General features: G+C 41.0%; 1 protein-coding gene across 1 annotated transcript in view; it reads left to right on the forward strand.

The window, feature by feature from the left end:
• ELMO1 (engulfment and cell motility 1) overlaps positions 1–12874 on the forward strand; it is a 551203-nt gene that overhangs the window by 195303 nt on the left and 343026 nt on the right. Inside the window, exons 9-11 of the mRNA XM_027102174.1 lie at positions 1407–1558; positions 4141–4219; positions 10226–10276. Of these exons, the coding sequence (XP_026957975.1) occupies positions 1407–1558; positions 4141–4219; positions 10226–10276 (282 nt within the window). The remainder of the gene's footprint in view (positions 1–1406; positions 1559–4140; positions 4220–10225; positions 10277–12874) is intronic.

Consider the following 12874-nt stretch of genomic DNA (forward strand, 5'->3'; position numbering starts at 1 on the left):
CATGATAGATATCATAGGGGAGCTGACCCATCTATGAGGATTAAGGCGAGGGCTTGGCAGGGACAGTAAACAGATTAGAGAAGTTTACTAGCTGTGAAAGGAGCTAAAGCAGTCTTTTGAGAATCTTAAAGTTCTCATACTCTTCCTGTAGTCTGTATTATAAAATAATAGCTTTTTGGAATATAAATCATAATGTTACTTTATTTCTTCATGTCATTTATTTTTCACCCCCTGAGATCCAGGTGTATCTGGAGGCACAGAGGGTGTTGATATCTGTACCCCTCACCCCTACTTTCACTGGGGAGTCATTGGGCTAAAAACAGTTGAGCTGGTAACTGTCAGTTGTCATGGTCCTTTTTGCATTTTATCTTGTACAATGATGGAGAGAGGATGAGAAGGGGACAGTGAGACAGCAGAAAGGGAGAAATTAGTTTTGATGGGGGGGGAGCAGTAAGTGTCAATTTGTCATGGAACCAAATTATTTAACTTTTAAGAAAGCAGTCATTATGATGATATAATAACAGCGTTTTAGTGCGAGTTGTCAACAGACAGTAAGAACTTTTAATGAGGCCTCTAAAATAAAACCTTCATGGTACCCATGTGTTTGGGTTACTGTGATCCATTATTCTAATGCTTATTTTACTTCCCTCTTACATTGTGATTTATTATGCTTGAGGCTTTAGTGATTAATTCCTTAGGGAATGTATTTTAGAGCTTAAACGACTATTTTAACTTTTAACACTTCTAATTTAAATGTTTTCCTGTTTGCTAAATTTGAGAGAGATGAGAAGAATTTATTTTAACCATAAGGAATTGGAAGAATGGGGGAAAGAGTATTTCACTGAGTGTTCCGTTGAATAAAAAGGAGAATAGCCAGTGAGTGAAAAGTTGCCAGTTGCATTGTGTTGACAAGTGTGATTTGTGTGAGTCCCTCAAGAATGTAACAGGAGCATAATAAGAACATAAAAGCCACAGATCGTGTGGGTGAAGGAGTAGCCTGGAAATGGAAGGGAATGGCTATTAGTATATGTTGAAATTACTGTCTCAAAGAAACACAAGAGTTCTTACAATATATGTGTTGAAATTGTCTGCCCCTGAAAGCTGAAACTCAGAAGAATCATTCCAGAAACACCAGACAAAGTAATTATTTGAAGCTGTTTCCTTTTTAAGATTGCTTATTACTGAGCTAGAGAAATAGGATATAAATAGTGGTCTGTAATAAGCTGGTGAACAATCATTGTTGACTCCATGCGTTTCTGACTATTCTTCTGTAATAGTACTATTCCACGTACTTTTCGTCCTCGGTGTCTGGTGTTTCTTAAATGAGCTCCCGATTTACTTGATTTGCTCCCTTCTCTACTTCTTTGCTCTGCTTACCATGAGTTGTGTCCTGCTTGGGTTTTCAGATAGCAAGTTTTGTCAACAAGTCAGCCATAGACCTCTCCATCCTGCAGCGGTCCTTGGCCATTCTGGAGTCCATGGTGCTCAACAGCCATGACCTCTACCAGAAGGTGGCGCAAGAGATCACTATCGGCCAACTCATTCCCCATCTTCAAGGGTAAGCAAGATTGACTCCACCACAGTGGGAAGGGAAAATGCTTCAGGTGGACAGCCACCATAACCCCCTGGGAAAGGTTTCATATTGGTTTGACTAATACACAGAAAAAGAATCTTGATTTGGTATATAATCAAACCATGTCCCATGCTTGTCCCCCATCACACTGACATGGCACAGTTACTTGCCCCTGGGTGCTCCCCTTGTTTGCTTTTGTCACTGGTCTGCCCCCAGTGCCTTGGTAGGCACTCACTTCTGATCAATGTTGGTAGATATCAGTAGAGTTTTACTTTTAATAAGACACAATAGGACAATTTGTTCTCTTAAGTTCTCAACAGTCTTTATCCTTAATCATATAAAATAGTGCTTTCTGTGATATAATGAGAATTTTCATACTTAATTAGGAATTTTTAAAGCCAGACTTCTTTCTTAGGCTCCAGGTGATTACAATGGCCTTTGATTGCTGTATTCTATAATATACGAATTTTTTAAGAGGCTTGAGCTATGAGACAGCTGCCCTAGCAGACTTCGGTCTTTGGGGATCTCTCCTTCTCTCTATGCTTAGGTAACTAGTAAGGTTGCCTCCGATGATACAAGCCTGAGAAGGAATCCCTTGTACAATGCCACTTTATCAATTAAAGTATTTGGATTGCAGGTGGCAAGAAGCATCCTGAGCTAAGACAGGGAGTTTATTGAAAGGATACTGGCGCACTTTATAGAACCGAGGAATGACTTAAGTAGCTAAGCCTTGGGAAGGACAGAAACTATGGCCTCCTTGGAGTCTTCACAACAGGCCTTTTCTCTAGCGTACTGGCTGGCAGTCACGTGACTTGGCTCCCAGTAACTGCTGCCCCTGGTCTCTCAGGTCACACTGGCAGATTTTCAAGAAGAAACCTGATTGGCCTGTTTGGGTTGGGGGTGTAGGATGGGGATGCGAGGGAGTATTCAGTAGTTCTCAATCTACCGAAAATGTTGACTGTGTTTATAATATAAACTACCAAAGTGCATTAGACGTTTCCTTCATATGGAGGGGGTATGGTGACTAGAATGTAAAATGTTAAGTAACACAGTTTATGGATTGTGGCCTCAGGGGAAATTAACATATGCTCTAAAATGATGATTTTGTGTGAAATCTCTCTGGAAATAATACCAGTTTCACATGTCCCTGAATGTGAACTGTATCAACTTAAAAGTCTGTATCTTTTCTCTGAATCTCGAGGGCATCACTGTGCATTTATAGAGTGCTTTGCCAAGTGGAGAGTTTCTCATTTGCCAAGTGCTGTACTAAAGATTTTATATGCATTACCTCATTTTATCCTAAAGGCAGCTCCTTGAAATAGGAGTGTTTTTACCCAGTGTTACAGATGAGGAAACTGTGTAGGGACACCCTGTGAACTTGTCCAAGGCCACACAGCCGGGCTGTGGGGCACTGGGCTTAGAATTTCATCCTGCCAAAGGCTGTGTTCTAAGCTCTGCCTCTTCCTAAATTATCTCTAAATATAGCCTATAGGTCTCTGGTCCTTAGCCTTGGGTCCTTCTTATTTACTATTTACCATGCAGCTAACATTAGATCTTGGCTTTATTTGAAATTTCTGATTTCATTCCTGTGAAAAGCAAATTTGTAAGCATAAAAACCTATTCTTTTGTTATTTAAAAGTTTCTATTTGGTAGATAGCTAGTGGGAAGCAGCTGCATAGCACAGGGAGATCAGCTCCGTGCTTTGTGACTACCTAGGGGTGGGATAGGGAGGGTGGGAGAGAGACACAAGAGGGAGGGGATATGGGGATATATTGTATATAGAGCTGATTCATTGTGTTGTACAGCAGAAACTAGCACAACATTGTAAAGCAGTTATACTCCAATAAAGTGTTTTTTTTGTTTGTTTTTTTGGGTTTTTTTTTGTGGTATGCGGACCTCTCACTGCTGTGGCCTCTCCAGTTGCGGAGCACAGGCTCCGGACGCACAGGCTCAGCGGCCATGGCTCACGGGCCCAGCCGCTCCGCGGCATGTGGGATCCTCCCGGACCGGGGCACGAACCCGCGTCCCTTGCATCGGCAGGCGGACTCTCAACCACTGCGCCACCAGGGAAGCCCTCCAATAAAGATTTTAAATTAAAAAAAAAATTTCTATTTGAGAAATAGATTTTTAGAATATGTAATATTATTGCCATGGTGACAAAACAGTTTCCTTTATCATAAGCTCAGGAATGTAGGGAATACCCAGGACTATTCCCAGGTATACTTCATGCATCAGACAGAAAATCACATACACACACACACATACACACATACATCCCCTGGTCCATGTTTTTGACTCTAATAGAGGAGAAGTGGAGAGAGCCAGCTGGCCACCTGTATGTCTGGGTGATCTCCACTGAGCGTGTTTTGCCTGGCTAGCAATAGTAATTGTCCCCTCACTGTGTTTCGAGCCTCGTGATGGTCGAAATATTTTTTCAGTGCTGAATGCGTTTTCTAGGTCCTGGCTTTCTCTCTCATTATTTTGGGGGGACATAATCATGAGCTTTATCATGGTCTAACTCAGGGGTAGCCTCTTCTGACTTTCTGTATTACTGTGTGTCTTTACAGGACAGATCAAGAAATCCAAACCTATACCATTGCAGTGATTAATGCACTTTTCCTGAAGGCTCCTGATGAGAAGAGGCAGGTAAGTTGCACTTCTTTTGTCTTAAAGACTGTGCCCAGTTGTGCTGGCAACTTTTGGTGCAGAGAGAGCCTTCCCCTTCCCATCCCAGGAACTCCTGTGGGGCTCCTTGCTGCCCAGTGGTTTGCCTGGACAGCCTGAGATCATTCACAGATCCAGTGGGAACTAGGTGGAGATGGGCAAGCCCCTGTCTGATGAGGAAAGTTAGGAGTGTTCCAGTGGTAGAGCCCTTTCATCACATGAGACCCAACATAGAAGCCCAGAACAAAGAGATGAAATAAAGATGGAGCTCTGCCTCTGTGATGGATGCAGAGTTAGAAGCCCCTGTGATCTTCTGTCATTTCATTGGATACTCACTGGGTCCAGAGAGGGATTGTCCCCATTTGCCTGATGAAAAAACGTAGACCCTGAGAGTTGTCATGCTTTCCCCAGGGAGGTGTGAGATGGGAAGGTGAGAAGACAGGTTCTTCTTCAACTAGGGAAAGGACTATTATCAAGTGGTTGTAGAAGAAGTGGGTTTTTGCATGTCTTAGAATTTGGTTCACACCTCAGAATCCATTCCTGTTTTTTTTTCCATCAACATAACATACTTGTTACCTTGGTCACAATTTACTTCATTTACAAACTGGATGGAAATATGAGATTTTTCAACCTTTAGAAAGTGTACTGGGGAGCTTGATGACAGTTATCAATAAATTGTTTTAGGAGAATTTAGAAAGCTAGCATGCTACTGAACACTGTGTCAAGAATTTTATTTTTTTACTTTATTTTTTCGTTGCCAAGGATTTTAAATCTCAGTGGCTAAATGTGAAGGTTTCTGGTTTGTTTTCAATTTAGGATTGTTTGCTCATTCCTAGGGGCTATGTTTGCACAGTAAGTAGAGTGGCTTTCTAGTTTCCTGTGCTTTTTGGTTTGGTGTTGGCTGGAGCCAGGAGGTGCCTGTCCTCCCCAAGCCTATGCTCCAGGCTGGATTTTTAAGGGTGACTTTGCAGATCTTAAGTGGGATCATGGGTAGGGCCGCTCCTTTCATATTTATATCTAAATACTGGGCTCATGATAATTCCCATCATCCCAGCCAATTGCCTGGGCATGTTCACAAGCCTGACATGGGCAGCACATACATAAACCTGACATGGGCATTGAGAAGCTTGATCCTTCTACTGGCCAGGCCACTGATGGCTGCTTGTAGAGTGGGGTCAAGAGCCAGGTCAGAATGCTGATCGGACCTCTTGAGACTGTCTTTTTTCCTGTGGCTGGATTAGAGGAAATGAAAGCTCATGCTCACCCCAAGTGCTACGATTTCACTTGGATCTCTGCATCTAGACACGAGTAAGATGCATACACCTTGCATCTTTCTGTTACACTGAAACTACTGTTAATCTGTTGAATTGGAATTGAACGACCATGGAAAAATAGGGAATTAGATGCCAATCTATGCTGACTCCAGGACAATGATAACAATGAAAACATAATGGAGGATACCATTATGTTAGGAATACCATTAACATTAGGTTTGGATTCCGCTAATCAAATCATTTTTTATTTTTGAAAAATTAGGCTCCATGAGACTGACATGGTACAGTTTGTCTGTATATTGCTATATTAATAATAAATCACAAAGGGTAGTCTAATAACATTAAACCATTTAAGAAAACAATTCAACTAAGAAAGATAGGGTGTATATCAACCAGCAGAAAATCCAAAGTATTATATGACTAATTTAGTCTTTGAAATAAAAATGATGATACTTGTTGATAGAAAATTAACTTGGACTTTATAAACTATGTTGAATTTAAGATCAATCAGTGATTATTGTTGGTCAAGAAAATGAATATTTCGATTTTTAATTTTTAAAGTACATTTTAGTGAGTTAAGAGAGCGTTGGCTCAAAATTATTTTGAGTTCATAATGAAGAAAAGTTTATTTGTTGTTATTTTCTGAACATCAGTGGAGGCCTTTAAAGCAGAAGATCAAGCTAGTTGGTGACATCTTGCTGTATATTATATATTGTTATTGGCTTGTGTTTTGAAAGATTGAAAGGTCTGAATTTTTTTGGCAAACAGGAAAATTTCCCAAAGCCAGTCACCAGTGATAATATTTGAGGGTTTGCCATGCACCATGCCATGTTCAGTGTCTTACGTCATTTCATTTAATTCTCATATCTATAGAAAGTCTTATTATTTCCATTTTATAAATGAGGAAATTGAGAGTCAAAGGAAGTAGAGAACTTGACCGATTGCTGAGCTGATAAGAGTCAAAGCTAGAATCCCAACTTCATTCTTGCTCTTATCTGCAAAGCATCCCACTGAACGCCGGTCAAGGAGACATCACCTGCAGAATGGCCTTGTATTTGCCTGGTAAAGAACTTACTGACACCTGAAAGACATCAAGCCCATTTTCTTACTCCAATCAGATTAAAACATAATTCTAAACACTTATTTACTGGATTTACAGGAATGTCCCTTTTCTTGTTTGTTTGTTTGTCTTTTTAAAGCTTTTGGACATTGGATAAAATTCCACTTCAGTCAAAACATTTTATTTATTTCAACATTTCTTTCCAACTTGGGCTCAAACACATTGGTAGGACTCTATTATCTGGATTTTCTTTATTTTTCAAAATGTTAATGAATTTTGAAGGATTTTAAATACCTATACCTTATTTCTGCTTTTACTGAAGAAAAATATGACTAAAGTCAGATCTTTTTACTTGGCAGGCAGACCTGGGCGATATTTTTGTTTTGCATTCATTGAGTTGGCCTGCCTGAGAGAGCAGTGAACTTGGACCTGGGGTATAACTGCATCCTCTGTGGATGGTCCCCTGTCAGCCTCCCTGGGAGGTGGGGGGGTTGGGTCATGCTTTCCCCTGCCTCCTAGGTATTGGAGACTCTCCCTTTTCCTGCCCAAACAAAGGGAAGGGGTGCTTGTTTTGTGGGAGAGGGGATGGCTATTAGGTGGGCAAGTGGATCCTTTTTCTTACAACTGGTTGCCATTATTTATTTTATTATTTTCATGGCAAAGAAGTTGGTCAGATCCCTTCCAAATTTCTCTACAAATATTTATGGCTTTGATAAGGATTATTTTAAAAAACCCCTTTATAGTTAAAATATTTGATAGAAAAATCCGAAAATACAGATTCCAAAGGAAGAAATTTTAAAGAAACCTATAATTGCATTCCCAGAGAGGGAACCACTGCAACTACACACATCTGTGGGACTGTCATGGTCCTACTTCTTGCTTTTTGTGCAAAGACTCTCCTGCAGACATCATTTTTTCACTAGATGTGATCATACGGCATGCACTGTTTTTTTGTTTCTTTTTAACTGCTTTTAAAACTAAAGAAGATTTTGTGGACATCTTTCCATGTCATACAGGCAGACCTCGTTTTACTGCATTTCCCTTTATTGTGCTTTGCAAATGCTGTGTTATTTTACATGTTGAAAGTTTGTGGCAACCCTGCATCGACCATGTCTACTGGCACCATTTTCCGACAGCATTTGCTCACATGGTGTCTCTGGTAATTCTTGCAAAATTTCAAGCCCTCCATCAGCAAAAAGATTATGAGTCTGTGAAGGTTTAGATGATGTTATCATTTTTTAGCAATAAAGTATTTTAAAATTAAGGTATGTACATTGCTTTCTTAGACAAAATATATTGCATACATAATAGACTATAGCATAGTGTAAACATAACTTTTATGTGCGCTGGGAAACCAAAATATTAGTGTGACTCACTTGATTGTGGTATTTGCTGTATTGTGGTGGTCTGTAACCAAACTTGCACTATCTCTGAGGTATGCCTGTATCCATATCTATCTATATACTTTTATATCATCCTAATGGTATAAAATATTCTCCATAGATTCTCACATTCACTCAAACCATTCCTTAATATTGGGCAAAAAAAAAAAAAAAAGTCCATTATGTGGACAAGGATTTTTCTGTTTTCTCTCTGATCAAGTTCCTGTTCCTTTAGGAGGGTAGCGGGATGTTTTATGAAACATTCATTGCCTACTCTGTGCCAACCATTGTGCTGTGGCTGAGAATGCAAAGATGAAAAGGACAGTCTTTGTGCCCTTGAGAAGACCACACTCTTATGCAGAAGATAAATATTTTAAGCAGCTCATTATAATAATTGCTGTAGTAGATGTTGGAAATATACTGTCCCTTCTAACTTATTTTAAAAATGGTTAAGTCGATAGGCTGACTTAGGCACAGAGAATTTTTTTCTTTTTTTTTTGTTTGTGTGTCAATAAAGCAGTAATTTCATTTTTATTAAAGAAAAGGAATTATAAAAGAACGTTGGGCCTTTTGTTTTCATCTGATCCAAGAAGAAAAAAGATGGACCTTCCTGTTTTGATCAGGAAGAAAGCATGGCTTTCTGCGACCCATGGAAGGGCAGTTCCTTCTGGATTGCCATTTAACTTGTTTCCGATGGTGTCCTCATCCTTGCCTTCTTGTTTTCAAGAGGCTGGAAGAGGACTTAGTATTGGGTTTTGTTGTTGTTGTTTTTTAAAAATTTTTTTGGAGTATAGTTAATTTACAATGTTGTGTTACTTTCTGCTACACAGCAAAGTGAATCAGTTATACGTATACCTGTATCCACTCTTTTTTTAGATTCCGTTCCCATATAGGTCATTCCAGAGTATTGCGTAGAGTTTCCTGTGCTATACAGTAGGTCCTTATCAGTTATCTATTTTATATATAGTAGTGTAGTATTGGATTGACTTTGATGCCATCTAGCCCTTTTAGATCACCTTAGCGTATTTGTGTGCTTTTCTCTTCAACGCAGCGGGTCAGCAGGGGCGTTAAAATTAAGCTGTAACGTCTAACGGAGTGCTCTGAATTTCCATTCCTTCTTCTCTCCTGCTGGCTTTCCTTTCTGTGGTGGCGATGGCCGTTAGGTTGGTGTAGAGAGCAGTGTTGACATCCTTGATTGTCCTCTGACTGTAAGTCCCCACGTTCCCTTTGTCAGCACAAAGTGGGCCTTGCACTCCCATTCTGCCCCCGTCCAGCCCTGCCTGTGCGCCCCCTCGTACTTCCTCCCTGGGTTCTGAGTTCTCCTTGCTATCTCCAAGTTTATTTTGACCTTGATCGAATTCATGGTTGTGTTTTTAAATCATAGCTTAGTTTCTTCTCTACTCATTAAGAGTAGTGATACTAAAAATACCCCCCCCCCACCACCACCACCAGAAAACAACATTCAAGTGACTTCCTGAATATGAGCAGTATTTTTCCTTTGGGATGTTTGTACCAAGACTGTGTTCCACTATTTCATTTCCCCTTAGTACCTGTTTGACAATATTCAGAAAGGGCATCTGTGAATCATTTCATTTAATAAAATCACCTGCAAATCCTCTATGCCAGTCAGGCAGGCCAAAGCACAAAGCACAGCCTGCAGAGTTGAGGCCCAGGAATGCTGAGTGCGGCCCCTAGGGCTTTGCATCTGCCCAGATGTTTGTCCTTTGCTAAAACTTCACTCAGTTCATTTGCATAGACTATTAAGGCCTGGGGTATGTACTACTCACTCTTTGGTTTTGCACAGATTAAGATGAAATGGCTTTTAGAAGTCTTAGACCTTTAAAGTGATGGCTCTCTAGTATTGAAATCTCCTCTGTGCAGGTGTTATGTTGCCTTGTAGTAAAAACTCTGCACATATACAGTCTAATAAAATCTGATGAGCCATTCCAGTGGGGAGCCATCGCTTTCATTTGCAGTGTTTGATTTTTATTCAGCACTTACCTTTTCCTGGAAGGAGGAAATTCCCAAGAAAACAAAGAAAAGAAATTTGCAGGTGCCAGGTTTCCTTCCTTTGCTGTTGGCTACTGCTTTGTTATCTAAACAACATTCAAAAAGTAATTCCAATACTACTATCCACTTGAGTCCTTTCTTTGTTAAGAAATACTGCTGATATCCAGTTTTGAAGCACGCCCCAGGATAGAGTCATCTGGGGCTATGTGGAAATGTATCTTTCTAACCAAAGCTTTCCTGGCCGTGTGTTTTTCTTCCACAGGAGATGGCGAATATTTTGGCTCAGAAGCAACTGCGTTCCATCATCTTAACAGTGAGTACCTATGTGCTGTGACCACCTTGTTGGGAAGGAATGGTCTGGTGTATTTATTCATCTCCTCTTTTGGCTTGGTTTTGTGACTTGCTTCTGTGGTGAAGCAGTAGTAACTAGAAAGGAGGAAAAAGTGTGCTTTTGGAAATGGAATAAACAAAGCTCTCCCACAGGAATGGCCTCATGATTGGAGGGAGAGCGTCTCTGGAACTGCTCTAGAGAGAAACGCATTCCGGCAGGAAGGGTTGGAAATCTCTCTCCGGTGGGGCAGGTTTATTATACTCACTGAAGCTTTAGCTTTGCGTTTAAGGAAATCAGGGGCAGTCTGACTTTAAAAATTCCACCAGTATGAGCTTATACTGTTTTTAGTGAGGAAACTAGCTGGAAACATATCAGACTCTGAGAGAAGTCCTGAAATTTCGACCATCATTTTCCCGGGCCCCTTTCCTAGAGAAAGGCAAGAAAGACAGACATGAAACCCACTCATTAACTGTGATGCGAAAAAGACCTGAAACCTCAGTGGAAAAGAAGCTCTACATGTTATGTTGTGAATGTTTAGAAATAAATCAAATAGCAAGATTTCCTGAGGCCTTATCTGCTACTTGACTTCTAACCAAAGGCTGAAAGAAGCATGTGTGATTGATTCTTCTGCTTACCAAAAAAAAAAAAAGTGCTCGTGTAATTCTGAAAAGTTCTACAAGCTTATAGTTACACACACACACATACACACATTCCAATACAATGAGGCCTTTAAAAATTAAAAACCTTATGAGGGCAAAGAAAATAAATATTCTAGAACCCAAAGCCAATAATAATGACCACAATTTGTCATCAAGTTTCATGTTAAACTTCCTGGCTGTTAAGGATAAAGAGAAACCATATGAGTGTAATTTTCACTGTTCGATAAAAGAGGTACCCCAGTTCTTCGGGGGATGACATATTTTGCCCCCTGGAACTGGAATCTGAAATGGGTATTGTTAGAACATTCTAATAGATTCTTGGTCCAAGAGTGGCTTTTTAGAAATCACAGAGAGATTCATAATACGGTTATTTTTTATACTGGCTCTCAATAAAGGTGGAAGCAGTGATTTTATTTATTTATTTTTGGCTGCATTGGGTCTTTGTTGCGGTGCGTGGGCTTCTCATTGCCGTGGCTTCTCTTGTTGTGGAGCACAGGCTCTAGGCATGTGGGCTTCAGTAGTTGCAGCACGCGGGCTCAGTAGTTGTGGCTCGCGGGCTCTAGAGCGCAGGCTCAGTAGTTGTGGTGCATGGGCTTAGTTGTTCTGCGGCATGTGGGATCTTCCCAGACGAGGGCTCGAACCCATGTCCCCTGCATTGGTAGGCAGATTCTTAACCACTACGCCACCAGGGAAGCCCCCTGAAGCAGTGATTTTAAAGCATAGTTCAGTGAAGGTGTTTGTGCAGGGGAGGAGAATGGGGAGATAAAGGAGTAGAAACTTGGAATTAAGGTCTTAGCCTGTTGTTGGTATCACCTTGGTAAGGCAGTTGGAGTTAGATTACCCAGAGATGGGGTGGGTGGAATGACTGTGGCCATCATGTCTCAAAGATCAGTTTGTTTCAATGGGACTTTTTATATGAGATTTTGATGGCTAGAAGTTCAAGGTTGGTATTCTCTGGCAGTAACTTGGAGTGCAGATACTTTTGAGTTGCTAATAAAATAGATACCCTTATGCTCTAGTACCCATACACTTAGATACTCAACATATACTATGAATTAACATTCTATTGGGAAGATTGGAAGATATGAGGTTTGATTCTCCCCCCATCCCATTGCCTGGCGTCCCACCCCCCAACCTCTATAATTTTGGTTCAGCCACTTCCTTCTATTCCTCATTCTTCACCCCACCCCTCCTTCTTCAATTGCTTATTTCGATATGGTGCTCAGAGCTGGCTGAGGAGTCCAGGTGCACGTCAGGTTGGGGGCACCCAGAGAAAGTTCTTTGAGACAGCAAGATGTGGTTGGGTCTGGCACGTTCAAAATAACTCATTTGAACGGGTGTTTCACCACTTTGACTGGTTGGTTGGCAGTTTTAAGGCACAACAGTGGTCTCTGACAAATTGGATGTATATTAGACCCAAATGCTGCCTCCCGTTTCAAACCCAACCCTGGTGTGGACGAAGGCCCCCATATCTGTCTCCTGCCACTCCTTTTATATTTGTTCCATTTTGGTTCTGTTTCAAAGGGGAAGGGTCATTTTTTTTAAAAAGAATTCATTGTTGGGCTTCCCTGGTGGCACAGTGGTTGGGAGTCCGCCTGCCGATGCAGGGGACACGGGTTCGTGCCCCGGTCCGGGAAGATCCCACATGCTGCGGAGCATCTGGGCCCGTGAGCCATGGCCGCTGAGCCTGCGCGTCCGGAGCCTGTGCTCCGCAACGGGAGAGGCCACAATAGTGAGGGGCCCGCATACCGCAAAAAAAAAAAAAAAAGAATTCATTGTCAACAGGTGAATAAAAAGTAATATATATGAATTGACTCACTGCATTGTGGTGACAGTAGTTACTGTACAGTTTCCACGGTGAATTAACTACAAACCTGATAGTTACTTGGCTTTTGTGTGATGCTTCTAAAACTTTTCCCCG

The sequence above is a fragment of the Aethalodelphis obliquidens genome, unplaced genomic scaffold (genome assembly GCF_003676395.1).
Source record: "Aethalodelphis obliquidens isolate GAN/ISIS:26980383/991018 unplaced genomic scaffold, ASM367639v1 scaffold5, whole genome shotgun sequence".
In the NCBI taxonomy this organism is placed as follows: Eukaryota; Metazoa; Chordata; class Mammalia; order Artiodactyla; family Delphinidae; genus Aethalodelphis; species Aethalodelphis obliquidens.